The 14,301-nt window shown below is 56.2% G+C and overlaps 1 protein-coding gene across 4 annotated transcripts in view; it reads right to left on the bottom strand.

Annotated features, from left to right (window-relative positions):
* Positions 1–14,301, bottom strand: part of LOC119973700 (hyaluronidase-2-like) — a 50,576-nt gene that overhangs the window by 17,653 nt on the left and 18,622 nt on the right. The window contains exons 1-3 of one of the 4 annotated variants that reach the window (XM_038812078.1): positions 14,048–14,226; positions 9,228–9,380; positions 1,285–2,280 (exon numbers count right to left, since the gene is read on the bottom strand). In XM_038812078.1, coding sequence (XP_038668006.1) covers positions 1,285–2,205 — 921 coding nt within the window. In that variant the 5' untranslated portion in view covers positions 2,206–2,280; positions 9,228–9,380; positions 14,048–14,226. Of the gene's footprint in view, positions 1–1,284; positions 2,281–9,227; positions 9,874–14,047; positions 14,227–14,301 lie in introns of those variants that run through there. The other 3 variants (XM_038812079.1, XM_038812080.1, XM_038812081.1) reach the window with 3 other exon arrangements.

Genomic DNA, 14,301 nt, shown 5'->3' with positions numbered 1-14,301 from the left:
GCTGTGAAGCCACAGTGCTAACCACTGTGCTACCGTGTCGCTCATGACCTCTGTCTTCTGGATTTTTAAAAATATAAATTTAGAGTGCCCAATTCATTTTTTCCAACAAAGGGGCAATTTAGCGTGGCCAATCCACCTACGCTGCACATCTCTGGGTTGTGGGGGTGAAACCCACGCAGACACGGGGAGAATGTGCAAACTCCACACGGACAGTGACCCAGAGCCGGGATCGAACCTGGGACCTCAGTGCCGTGAGGCAGCAGTGCTAACCCACTGCACCACCGTGCTGCCCCTCTGACTTCTGGATTAATCTGTGCCCCCAAAACAATAACCTCTGGTTAACTCGTCAAATTACATTAGAACTGATGAAGGTATTTTAATAGTTAAAGGATTTGACAGAACAAAGATCGTCTGGGTGTCCAGGTGACGGGATCTCAGTGCTATAATTTGAGTCTGTTCCTTCAGGGTGATGTCAGGAAGCACATCATCACACGGAGGAGCAGTGCCCCTCGGTATCCGAAACTGGAGGGGAAATGGGAAATATCACAGCTATACAGTATAGGGCGGCCAAGGAAAAATGTTACGAAGGCATATTCACTCTCCAACTAACCCCGTGCTGTACCTGTCCTGGGAGTGTTTGATGGGGACAGTGTAGAGGGAGCTTTACTCTGTATCTAACCCCGTGCTGTACCTGTCCTGGGAGTGTTTGATGGGGACAGTGTAGAGGGAGCTTTACTCTGTATCTAACCCCGTGCTGTACCTGTCCTGGGAGTGTTTGATGGGGACAGTGTAGAGGGAGCTTACTCTGTATCTAACCCCGTGCTGTACCTGTCCTGGGAGTGTTTGATGGGGACAGTGTAGAGGGAGTTTTACTCTGTATCTAACCCCGTGCTGTACCTGTCCTGGGAGTGTTTGATGGGGACAGTGTAGAGGGAGCTTTACTCTGTATCTAACCCCGTGCTGTACCTGTCCTGGGAGTGTTTGATGGGGTCAGTGTAGAGGGAGCTTTATTCTGTATCTAACCCCGTGCTGTACCTGTCCTGGGAATGTTTGATGGGGACAGTGTAGAGGGAGCTTTACTCTGTATCTAACCCCGTGCTGTACCTGTCCTGGGAATGTTTGATGGGGACAGTGTAGAGGGAGCTTTACTCTGTATCTAACCCCGTGCTGCACCTGTCCTGGGAGTGTTTGATGGGGTCAGTGTAGAGGGGGCTTTACTCTGTATCTGGCAGAGGATTGCTGCTGATTGACTTTGTGCTGTTCCTTTGGGAAGAGGTTGCTTACCTGGGTGAGCAGGTTGAAAGTGTAACTGTAAGTGGGCTGTGAATAGACAAACACAGGCAGGGAATAGTTTTTGCTGTGAAGTTCGGACACTCTCAGTGCTTCTTTGACTCGGGACCGGACAAACTTTGTGGCTCTGTTTGTGGATTTCAGCATTTGGTCCAGGTAGATGGAAGGGAAAATGGCTGTGCTGTTACTCCATAGCCACCTGAGCAGGTCATTGCGGGAAATCTCCACGTCAGGGCACCGGCCGGTGTAATTGGCCCTGTTGTTTTTGTAGTCGTGGTTGTAGCAGTCTGGGAACAGATAGAAACCCCACAAACTGTGTGGCCGGGAGTTCCTGGCCCTGCGCAGAGTCTCCACCATGAACCGCTGTGCTGATTGCTCAAACTCAAACTGGGCTTCTCTGTTCAGTTTACTCTCGGCCCAGTCTGGGTGTCTGTCAGACACCAGGCGCCGGGAAGTGTTCCGGTAAACCTGTTTGTCTTTCCAGTTTCGAATCCAGAGGGGCCTCCACTCCTCCCAGTCAATCACCGCCAGACCTTTGGTGTTCCGAGATCGCATGTAACGTTCAATATCCAAGTCCATTGTGGACAGATGTTCCAGGAGACTGCTGTTCTGAGGCACACCCCCATTCACAGGCTGGCGTCCCTGGTAATAAGGGTATTTGCCCAGTCTCTCCTTGTAGAATATGGTTAAATTCTGGTTGTAAAAGCCTTCATTTGGAGATGAAATGATGTCAAACATGTTGAGGTTTAGATTGACGGAATGACGGACACAGTCCTGAGTTGGCGCATTCCACACGGTCACAAAGGGCTTGTTCCCAAATCGGGAAGTTTGCTTCAGCTGAGCTCGACTCTTGGATACCAGGAGGGTCACAACACAAGCCAGAGCTCGGACAACAGAGACGCTTCTTTGGGCCATGTCTCCGCTGCTCTCCGTTACCCTCCCGCCTGCTTCTGGACAAGCTGCGGTTCCACTTTAAACCCACTCCAGATTCTGGAAGATACAACGTTAGCACAGGTCAGAAACATCACACTCAAAATCCCCCACAACTCACACCAGAGTGCGTAACAGTCTCAGAAAACAGACACTTATCCTGAAAGCTCCTCCCCTATGTGGGCAGCACGGTAGCACATTGGTTAGCACTGTGGCTTCACAGCACCAGGGTCCCAGGTTTGATTCCCGGCTGGGTCACTGTCTGTGTGGAGTCTGCACGTCCTCCCCGTGTCTGCGTGGGTTTCCTCCGGGTGCTCCGGTTTCCTCCCACAAGTCCCGAAAGTCGTGCTGTTAGGGGAATTGGACATTCTGAATTCTCCCTCTGTGACCCGAACAGGCGCCGGAATGTGGCGATTTGGGGCTTTTCACAGTAACTTCATTGCAGTGTTAATGTAAGCTAACTTGTGACAATAAAGATTATTTTATTATTAATTTATCGATGTTGAGGTGGCCACCCACCATGCTTGCTCGATACCAGTTCTCACACTCATTCCCCAACTCCGCATCATGCACAGTTCCACACACACTGACTCTCAATGGGGTACGGGTCCCACACACACTGACTCTCACTGAGGTACGGGTCCCACATACACTGACTCTCACTGAGGTACGGGTCCCACATACACTGACTCTCACTGGGGTACGGGTCCCACACACACTGACTCTCACTGAGGTACGGGTCCCACATACACTGACTCTCACTGGGGTACGGGTCCCACACACACTGACTCTCACTGGGGTACAGGTTCCACACACACTGACTCTCACTGGGGTACGGGTCCCACACACACTGACTCTCACTGGGGTATGGGTCCCACACACACTGACTCTCACTGGGGTACGGGTCCCACACACACTGACTCTCACTGGGGTACGGGTCCCACACACACTGACTCTCACTGGGGTACAGTTCCACACACACTGACTCTCACTGGGGTACGGGTTCCACATACACTGACTCTCACTGGGGTACGGGTCCCACACACACTGACTCTCACTGGGGTACGGGTCCCACACACACTGACTCTCACTGGGGTACGGGTCCCACACACACTGACTCTCACTGGGGTACGGGTCCCACACATACTGACTCTCACTGGGGTAGGGGGTCTCACACACACTGACTCTCACTGGGGTACGGGTCCCACACATACTGACTCTCACTGGGGTACGGGTTCCACACACACTGACTCTCACTGGGGTACAGTTCCACACACACTGACTCTCACTGGGGCACGGGTCCCACACACACTGACTCTCACTGGGGTACGGGTCCCACACACACTGACTCTCACTGGGGTACAGGTCCCACACACACTGACTCTCACTGGGGTACGGGTCCCACACACACTGACTCTCACTGGGGTACAGGTCCCACACACACTGACTCTCACTGGGATACAGTTCCACACACACTGACTCTCACTGGGGTACGGGTCCCACACACACTGACTCTCACTGGGGTACGGGTCCCACACATACTGACTCTCACTGGGGTACGGGTCCCACACACACTGACTCTCACTGGTGTACGGGTCCCTCACACACTGACTCTCACTGGGGTACGGGTCCCACACACACTGACTCTCACTGGGGTAGGGGTTCCACACACACTGACTCTCACTGGGGTACGGGTCCCACACACACTGACTCTCACTGGGGTACGGGTCCCACACACACTGACTCTCACTAGGGTACAGTTCCACACACACTGACTCTCACTGGGGTACGGGTTCCACATACACTGACTCTCACTGGGGTACGGGTCCCACACACACTGACTCTCACTGGGGTACGGGTCCCACACACACTGACTCTCACTGGGGTACAGGTCCCACACACACTGACTCTCACTGGGGTACAGGTTCCACACACACTGACTCTCACTGGGGTACGGGTCCCACACACACTGACTCTCACTGGGATACAGTTCCATACACACTGACTCTCACTGGGATACAGTTCCACACACACTGACTCTCACTGGGGTACGGGTCCCACACACACTGACTCTCACTGGGGTACAGTTCCACACACACTGACTCTCACTGGGGTACGGGTTCCACATACACTGACTCTCACTGGGGTACGGGTCCCACACACACTGACTCTCACTGGGGTACGGGTCCCACACACACTGACTCTCACTGGGGTATGGGTCCCACACACACTGACTCTCACTGGGGTACGGGTCCCACACACACTGACTCTCACTGGGGTACGGGTTCCACACACACTGACTCTCACTGGGGTACAGGTCCCACACACACTGACTCTCACTGGGGTACAGGGTCCCACACACACTGACTCTCACTGGGGTATGGGTCCCACACACACTGACTCTCACTGGGGTACGGGTCCCACACACACTGACTCTCACTGGGGTACGGGTCCCACACACACTGACTCTCACTGGGGTACGGGTCCCACACACACTGACTCTCACTGGGGTACGGGACCCACGCACACTGACTCTCACTGGGGTACGGGTCCCACACACACTGACTCTCACTGGGGTACGGGTCCCACACACACTGACTCTCACTGGGGTACGGGTTCCACACACACTGACTCTCACTGGGGTACGGGTCCCACACATACTGACTCTCACTGGGGTACGGGTCCCACACACACTGACTCTCACTGGGGTAGGGGTCCCACACACACTGACTCTCACTGGGGTACGGGTTCCACACACACTGACTCTCACTGGGGTACGGGTCCCACACACACTGACTCTCACTGGGGTACGGGTCCCACACACACTGACTCTCACTGGGGTCCCACACACACTGACTCTCACTGGGGTACGGGGCCACACACACTGACTCTCACTGGGGTCCCACACCCACTGACTCTCACTGGGGTACGGGTCCCACACACACTGACTCTCACTGGGGTACGGGTTCCACACACACTGACTCTCACTGGGGTACGGGTTCCACACACACTGACTCTCACTGGGGTACGGGTCCCACACACACTGACTCTAACTGGGATACAGTTCCACACACACTGACTCTAACTGGGATACAGTTCCACACACACTGACTCTCACTGGGATACAGTTCCACACACACTGACTCTCACTGGGGTACGGGTCCCACACACACTGACTCTCACTGGGGTACGGGTTCCACACACACTGACTCTCACTGGGGTACGGGTCCCACACACACACTGACTCTCACTGGGGTACGGGTCCCACACACACTGACTCTCACTGGGGTACGGGTTCCACACACACTGACTCTCACTGGGGTACGGGTCCCACACACACTGACTCTCACTGGGATACAGTTCCACACACACTGACTCTCACTGGGGTACGGGTTCCACACACACTGACTCTCACTGGGGTACGGGTTCCACACACACTGACACTCACTGGGGTAGGGGTCCCACACACACTGACTCTCACTGGGGTACGGGTCCCACACACACTGACTCTCACTGGGGTACGGGTCCCACACACACTGACTCTCACTGGGGTCCCACACACACTGACTCTCACTGGGGTACGGGTCCCATACACACACTGACTCTCACTGGGGTCCCACACACACTGACTCTCACTGGGGTACGGGTCCCACACACACTGACTCTCACTGGGGTACGGGTCCCACACACACTGACTCTCACTGGGTACGGGTCCCACACACACTGACTCTCACTGGGGTACGGGTCCCACACACACTGACTCTCACTGGGGTACGGGTCCCACACACACTGACTCTCACTGGGGTACGGGTCCCACACACACTGACTCTCACTGGGGTACGGGTCCCACACACACTGACTCTCACTGGGGTACGGGTCCCACACACACTGACTCTCACTGGGGTACGGGTCCCACACACACTGACTCTCACTGGGGTCCCACACACACTGACTCTCACTGGGGTACGGGTCCCATACACACACTGACTCTCACTGGGGTCCCACACACACTGACTCTCACTGGGGTACGGGTCCCACACACACTGACTCTCACTGGGGTACGGGTCCCACACACACTGACTCTCACTGGGGTCCCACACACACTGACTCTCACTGGGGTACGGGTCCTACACACACTGACTCTCACTGGGGTACGGGTCCCACACACACTGACTCTCACTGGGGTACGGGTCCCACACACACTGACTCTCACTGGGGTACGGGTCCCACACACACTGACTCTCACTGGGGTACGGGTCCCACACACACTGACTCTCACTGGGGTACGGGTCCCACCCACACTGACTCTCACTGGGGTACGGGTCCCACACACACTGACTCTCACTGGGGTCCCACACACACTGACTCTCACTGGGGTACGGGTCCCACACACACTGACTCTCACTGGGGTACGGGTCCCACACTGACTCTCACTGGGGTACAGTTCCACACACACTGACTCTCACTGGGGTACGGGTTCCACACACACTGACTCTCACTGGGGTACGGGTTCCACACACACTGACTCTCACTGGGGTACGGGTCCCACACACACACTGACTCTCACTGGGGTACGGGTCCCACACACACTGACTCTCACTGGGGTACGGGTCCCACACTGACTCTCACTGGGGTACAGTTCCACACACACTGACTCTCACTGGGGTACGGGTCCCACACACACTGACTCTCACTGGGATACAGTTCCACACACACTGACTCTCACTGGGATACAGTTCCACACACATTGACTCTCAACCACATTGCTGTGGGTCTGGAGTCACATGTAGGACAGATCAGGTAAGAACGGCCGATTTCTTCCCCTAAACGACATTAATGAACCAGGTGGGTTATAATTATCAATGATTGGGCAGCACAGTGGCACAGTGGTTAGCATTGCTGCCTCACAGCGCTGAGGACCCGGGCAGCATAGTGGCACAGTGGTTAGCACTGCTGCCTCACAGCGCTGAGGACCCGGGCAGCATAGTGGCACAGTGGTTAGCATTGCTGCCTCACGGCGCTGAGGTCCCAGGTTCAATCCCGGCTCTGGGTCACTGTCCGTGTGGAGTTTGCACATTCTCCCCGAGTCTGCGTGGGTTTCACCCCCACAACCCAAAGATGTGCAGGGTAGGTGGATTGGCTAAATTGCCCCTTAATTGGAAAAAAGAATTGAACACTTTAAATTTATTTTAAAAAAATAGTAATTATGAATGATTTGAGACAGTGTGTCAAGGGCAATTAGAGCAGGTCAAAGGCCAGGAATCCTGCAGCGAATAACTCACCTCCTGACCCCCCCAAAGCCCGTCCACCATCTACAAGGCACAAGTCAGGAGTGCGATGGAAAACTCTCCACTTGCCTGGATGAGCGCAGCTCCAACAACACTCAAGAAGCTCAACACCATCCAGGACAAAGCAGCCCCGCTTGATTGCTCCTCCTTCCACAAACATTCAAACCTCCACCACCAGTGAACAGTGGCAGCCGTGTGTACCATCTACAAGATGCACTGCAGAAACTCACCAAGGCTCCTCAGGCAGCACCTTCCAAACCCACAGCCACTACCATCTAGAAGGACAAGAGCAGCAGATACCTGGGAACCCCACCAACTGGAGGTTCCCCTCCGAGTCGCTCACCACCCTGACTGGGAAATATATCGGCCGTTCCTTCACTGTCGCCGGGGCAACAGCCTGGAACTCCCTCCCTAACAGCACGGTGGGTGTACCTACACCTCAGGGACTGCAGTGGTTCAAGAAGACAGCTCACCACCACCTTCTGAAGGGCAACTAGGAATGGGCAATAAATGCTGGCCTAACCATCGACACGCATATTTCAGTGCCCCACCGTGCAACCCCGTGAGGCAGCAGTGCTAACCACTGCCCCACCGTGCAACCCCGTGAGGCAGCAGTGTTAACCACTGCCCCACCGTGCAACCCCGTGAGGCAGCAGTGCTAACCACTGCCCCACCGTGCAACCCCGTGAGGCAGCAGTGCTAACCACTGCCCCACCGTGCAACCCCGTGAGGCTGGAGTGCTAACCACTGCCCCACCGTGCAACCCCGTGAGGCTGGAGTGCTAACCACTGCCCCACCGTGCAACCCCGTGAGGCAGCAGTGCTAACCACTGCCCCACCGTGCAACCCCGTGAGGCAGCAGTGTTAACCACTGCCCCACCGTGCAACCCCGTGAGGCAGCAGTGCTAACCACTGCCCCACCGTGCAACCCCGTGAGGCAGCAGTGTTAACCACTGCCCCACCGTGCAACCCCGTGAGGCAGCAGTGCTAACCACTGCCCCACCGTGCAACCCCGTGAGGCAGCAGTGCTAACCACTGCCCCACCGTGCAACCCCGTGAGGCAGCAGTGTTAACCACTGCCCCACCGTGCAACCCCGTGAGGCAGCAGTGCTAACCACTGCCCCACCGTGCAACCCCGTGAGGCAGCAGTGCTAACCACTGCCCCACCGTGCAACCCCGTGAGGCAGCAGTGCTAACCACTGCCCCACCGTGCCGCCCAGACACCCACGTTTCGAGAAAGAATCAATCTGCTCCTCCTTTGTGGGAGTGTCTGTGAGAGTCGGAAAACAAACAAATGCTTCCAACCTGCACCATTCCCAGTCTTTCCCCGTTGTGTCTGTGCTGAATCTCTCCAACTTCAACCCCTTTCCTCTGTAGAAACCCCCCGATATTCCTCAATTTCATAACTGGCCTGATGAAGGAGCTCCGCTCCGGAAGCTTGTGATTCCAAACAAACCTGTTGGACTTTAACCTGATGTTCGCCTGGGTTTCGCCCCCCACAACCCAAAGATGTGCCGGCTTGGTGAATTGGCCACACTAAATTGCCCCTTAATTGGAAAAAATGAATTGGGTGCTCTAAATTTATTTTTTAAAAGCTGGTGTTGTAAGACTGACCATCCCAGTCCAAGGGCGGCATCTCCACATCATTCCTCAATTTAGGTTGAGGAAATGGGAGGCTAAACATGTCAATTATCAGAGCAGAATGGTGAAGATTTGTTACCTCGGGTATGAAGTTTGACTTTCCTCAGCCTCTTCCTGCCTTTGAACACTAATTACCAACTTTCTTCCACATACCAGTCAGCGACACTTTAATGTTCTCAGACAGACCTCCGATTGAGTGGCCCAACCCACACACACCCTCCGTCCTTCAACGCTGGAATGTAAACGCAAAGATAAGCGAGCAGAATTCAGAGCTAACAACAGCAGAATTCTCCCAATTATTGTTCTGAGCTAAAAGCAGATTACAGGTTGACGCGACTCGTTAGAAAACATTTGTCAAGTTCAGGAGATAAATGGGAATGAGTTTCTAACGGCTACACACTTGCTCTCACAGTAACCCCGTGCGATTTTTAACACTGACACAAGAGCCCAGTTCAATACTAAAAGAAAAACAACTTCATTCTTCACAACAAACTGTTATCAATGTAATTTCTCAGTAACTGTGTGACCCCAGGGCAGGATGGCGCAGCGGAAGTGTGTTAAGCTTATCAATGTCATTTCTCAAGGCAGGAAATTGATTGAACGAGGTCAGGAATGTATATTTGAAAGTGATGAATTTGGAGGGCTGTGGAGATTGGGCCGGGGAATGGGACTAGCTGGGCAGCTCTTTCGGGAGCTGGTGCAGACCCGATGGGCCGAACGGTCTCCTTCTGTGCTGTAAAATTCTACGAATTCAACAGTTACCAGGCTTCCCCCTCCTCCACCTATCCCCAGACTCCCTCTGTAGCCCCCACCTCAACACACCTCCCAGATTCGGCACCTCCCTGGGCATTCAGCTTTCACAATAAATTGAGTTATAAAATCTCGTCTGCGACATTCCCTGTTTCCTGATGCGAGCGAGTTTGTTCAGAGTGAGAGAACATGATATACAAACACAGGGTCACACCAAACTCATGAAAAGTGCCTGATGTTCTTTGATCTGATGTCTAGATTTTGAAGAAATTCTGTATTTAACGCTGGAAAGAAGTGTGTGTTCCCCAGCAGAGTGTATCTGAGAGCTGAACACTGTTGTATGTGGGGGCGGGGCGGCCAAACCCACAGTGATATCCATTTGAAAAGATAGAAAAAGGTTGGGTGAGGCTGGGGGAAGAAATTGCTGGAATAATTCCATTGGTCAGCTCAAAGGACCCGCCAAGGACCCGCCAATGACCATCCATCTACCCTCATGCTGGTTCCCCCTGAACACAAAGAAAGCTCCCTTCACCTCGTCCAGTCCCACATTCACCCGAGATCTTAGCACTCTCTCTAATTCAGGCCTCTTGACCATTAATGATTTCAATCGTTCCATCATTTTTTTTTAATTTTTTTTTTTAAAATTTAGAGTACCCAATTATTTTTTCCAATTAAGGGGCAATTTAGTGTGGCCAATCTGCCTATCCTGCACATCTTTGGGCTGTGGGGGTGAAACCCACGCAGACACGGGAAGAATGTGCAAACTCCACACGGACAGTGACCCAGGGCCGGGATTCGAACCCGGGTCCTCAGCGCCGTAGGCAGCAATGCTAACCACTGTGCCACCGTGCTGCCCTCAATCGTTCCATCATTAGCAGCCATGCTTTCAGCTGCCTGGATCCAAAACTCTGGAATTCTAATCTGACACCACCCCGCCTCCCCTTCTTGAAGAGACTTTGTGAATCCTGCTTCCTGACCAAGCTTTTGGACACCTGACCTAATCATGTGGCTCGGTTTATCATACAATGCTGCTGCAAATTATTTTGGGATCTGGTGCTCTTTCAGAGGATCGGTGCAGACTCAATGGGCCGAATGGCCTCTTTCTGCACTGTGGGAATTCTATGGTGCTAGGGTGTACCATTCTGGTAAATAGGCTAAACCCTTTATAGAAACCCTGGTTAAACCTCAGCCAGAATACTGTATCCAGGAAGATGGGCTGAATTATCTGTTTGGGAGACGGGCTTCTCCTGCTGGTGTGAGGTGGCTTCAGAAATCCCATTGACAAGCGGCAGGAGTAGAGGGTCCTACTGCTCAGGAACATGTGGCTAGGGGACGGGAGAATCTCGCCCATGTCTTTGGAGAGGGTAGGGAGGAAATGCACTGGAACAGGATCAAGGATTTCAGTTAACTGCGGTAAATTGTTCTTCTTCAAACAGGTAAGATTAAAGGAGATCTTTCTCCTTCTTTCCATTAGAGTTAATGGATTCAGCAAAAAAGGGGTGAAATATATTGTCCAGTGAGGTGTGATCCGGAATGTTCTGGAATATTGTGACCTGGAAGACGCTGTCTGGAAGGATGGCAGAAGCAGAATTGGAGAAATCTGAGGAGGGGTGAAAATTCCAGGCCTACAGGGAAAGGGTCGGAGAAGTAGGAATAATTGGGTCACTTTTTCAAAGAACGAGCAGAGGCAGAGGCTGAATGGCCTCTTCCTGCATTTCAAATTGTTTAATTCCTCCTTACCTCGTGTCAGCTTCCTTCCCTGTTGCTAATATATCACAAACCAACTCAAAAACAGGCCATTCGGCCCAACTGCTCCCTACTGGTGCTCATTCTCCACACCAACCTCCTCCCTTCCCCTCTTCATCTCACTCTGTTCCCGTCCCCCCAACTGTTTATACAGCTTCGCCCTTCAATGTCTCAATAACATTCACCGTGACCACTCCCCGTGGGAGCGAGTCCCACATTCTCCCCACTCCCCGCGGGAGCGAGTCCCACATTCTCCCCACTCCCCGCGGGAGCGAGTCCCACATTCTCCCCACTCCCCGCGGGAGCGAGTCCCACATTCTCCACACTCCCTGTGGGAGCGAGTCCCACATTCTCCCAACTCCCTGTGGGAGCGAGTCCCACATTCTCCCCACTACCTGTGGGAGTGAGTCCCACATTCTCCCCACTCCCTGTGGGAGCGAGTCCCACATTCTCCCCACTCACTGTGGGAACGAGTCCCACATTCTCCCCACTACCTGTGGGAGTGAGTCCCACATTCTCCCCACTCCACGCGGGAGCGAGTCCCACATTCTCCCCACTCACTGTGGGAACGAGTCCCACATTCTCCCCACTCACTGTGGGAGTGAGTCCCACATTCTCCCCACTCCACGCGGGAGCGAGTCCCACATTCTCCCCACTCACTGTGGGAACGAGTCCCACATTCTCCCCACTCCCTGTGGGAGTGAGTCCAACATTCTCCCCACTCCCTGTGGGAGCGAGTCCCACATTCTCCCCACTCACTGTGGGAGTGAGTCCCACATTCTCCCCACTCCCTGTGGGAGTGAGTCCAACATTCTCCCCACTCCCTGTGGGAGTGAGTCCAACATTACCCCCCTCCCCCCCCAATTACCCCCCTCTCCCCCACTCACAGTGCCACATTCTCCCCACTCACTGTGGGAACGAGTCCCACATTCTCCCCACTCCACGCGGGAGCGAGTCCCACATTCTCCCCACTCACTGTGGGAACGAGTCCCACATTCTCCCCACTACCTGTGGGAACGAGTCCCACATTCTCCCCACTCTCTGTGGGAGTGAGTCCAACATTCTCCCCACTCCCTGTGGGAGTGAGTCCAACATTACCCCCCTCCCCCCCAATTACCCCCCTCTCCCCCCCCGATTACCCCCCTCTCCCCCCCGATTACCCCCCTCTCCCCCCCGATAACCCCCTCCCCCCCGATTACCCCCCTCTCCCCCCCGATCACCCCCCTCCCCCCCGATTACCCCCCCCCCTCCCCTGATTCCCCCCTCCCCCCAATTACCCCCCTCCCCGATTACCCCCCTCCCCTCCCCGATTACCCCCTTCTCCCCCCCGATTACCCCTCCCCCCCCGATTACCCCCCTCCCCCCCGATTACCCCCCCGATTACCCCCCTCCCCCCCGATTACCCCCTCCCCCCCGATTACCCCCCTCCCCCCCCATTACCCCCCCCCCTCCCCCCCCCCCCCGATTACCCCCTCCCCCCCGATTACCCCCTCCGATTACCCCCCCCCCCCGATTACACCCCCCCGATTACCCCCCTCCCGATTACCCCCCTCCCCCCCCGATTACCCCCTCCCCCCCGATTACCCCCCTCCCCCCCGATTACCCCCCCCCCCCCCCCGATTACCCCCCTCCCCCCCACCCCGATTACCCCCCACCCCATTACCCCCCTCCCCCCCGATTACCCCCCTCCCCCCCCGATTAACCCCCCTCCCCCCCCCGATTACCCCCTCCCCCCCCCGATTACCCCCCCGATTACCACCCACCCCCCCGATTACCCCCCTCCCCCCCCATTACCCCCCTTCCCCCCCCCGATTACCCCCCTCCCCCCCGATTATCCCCCTCCCCCCCCCGATTACCCCCCCCGATTACCCCACCTCCCCGATTACCCCCCCCCCCCCGATTACCCCCCCCCGATTACCCCCCTCCCCCCCCGATTACCCCCCTCCCCCCCCCGATTACCCCCCTCCCCCCCCCCGATTACCCCCCTCCCCCCCCCCCCCCGATTACCCCCCTCCCCCCCCCCCCGATTACCCCCCTCCCCCCCCCCCGATTACCCCCCTCCCCCCCCCCCCCCCGATTACCCCCCTCCCCCCCCCCCGATTACCCCCCCCCCCCCCCCCCCCCGATTACCCCCCCCCCCGATTACCCCCCTCCCCCCCCCCCCCATTACCCCCCTCCCCCCTCCCCCCCCCCCCCCGGTTACCCCCCCCCCCGATTACCCCCCTCCCCCCTCCCCCCTCCCCCCCGGTTACCCCCCTCCCCCCTCCCCCCCGGTTACCCCCCTCCCCCCCGGTTACCCCCCTCCCCCCCGGTTACCCCCCTCCCCCCTCCCCCCCGGTTACCCCCCTCCCCCCCGGTTACCCCCTCCCCCCCGGTTACCCCCCTCTCCCCCCCGCCTCTCACTGTTTCTCCGGGTTTGTGGGGCGGTGGCGGTTCGGCCCGTCCCCCCCGCTGGGTCCCCGGGCTGCCGCTGGGCTCCGCTCCGCTGGGCTGGGCCGCGGCCCCGGGTTGGGCTCAGCCTGGATCCGGCTGCCGGACTCAGTGACTGGGCCCCGGGCGGAGAGGCCCTGGGCCCGGAGTGGGCGCGGCCTCCCGGGGGGGAGGGTCCGGAATCCCCATCCCGGAATCCCACTCCCGGTATTCCCAATCCCGGTATT

The sequence above is a fragment of the Scyliorhinus canicula genome, chromosome 11 (genome assembly GCF_902713615.1).
Source record: "Scyliorhinus canicula chromosome 11, sScyCan1.1, whole genome shotgun sequence".
Classification (NCBI taxonomy): Eukaryota; Metazoa; Chordata; class Chondrichthyes; order Carcharhiniformes; family Scyliorhinidae; genus Scyliorhinus; species Scyliorhinus canicula.
Note: the sequence above shows the minus strand (reverse complement) of the source record. Positions and strands in the feature narration are given on the sequence as shown.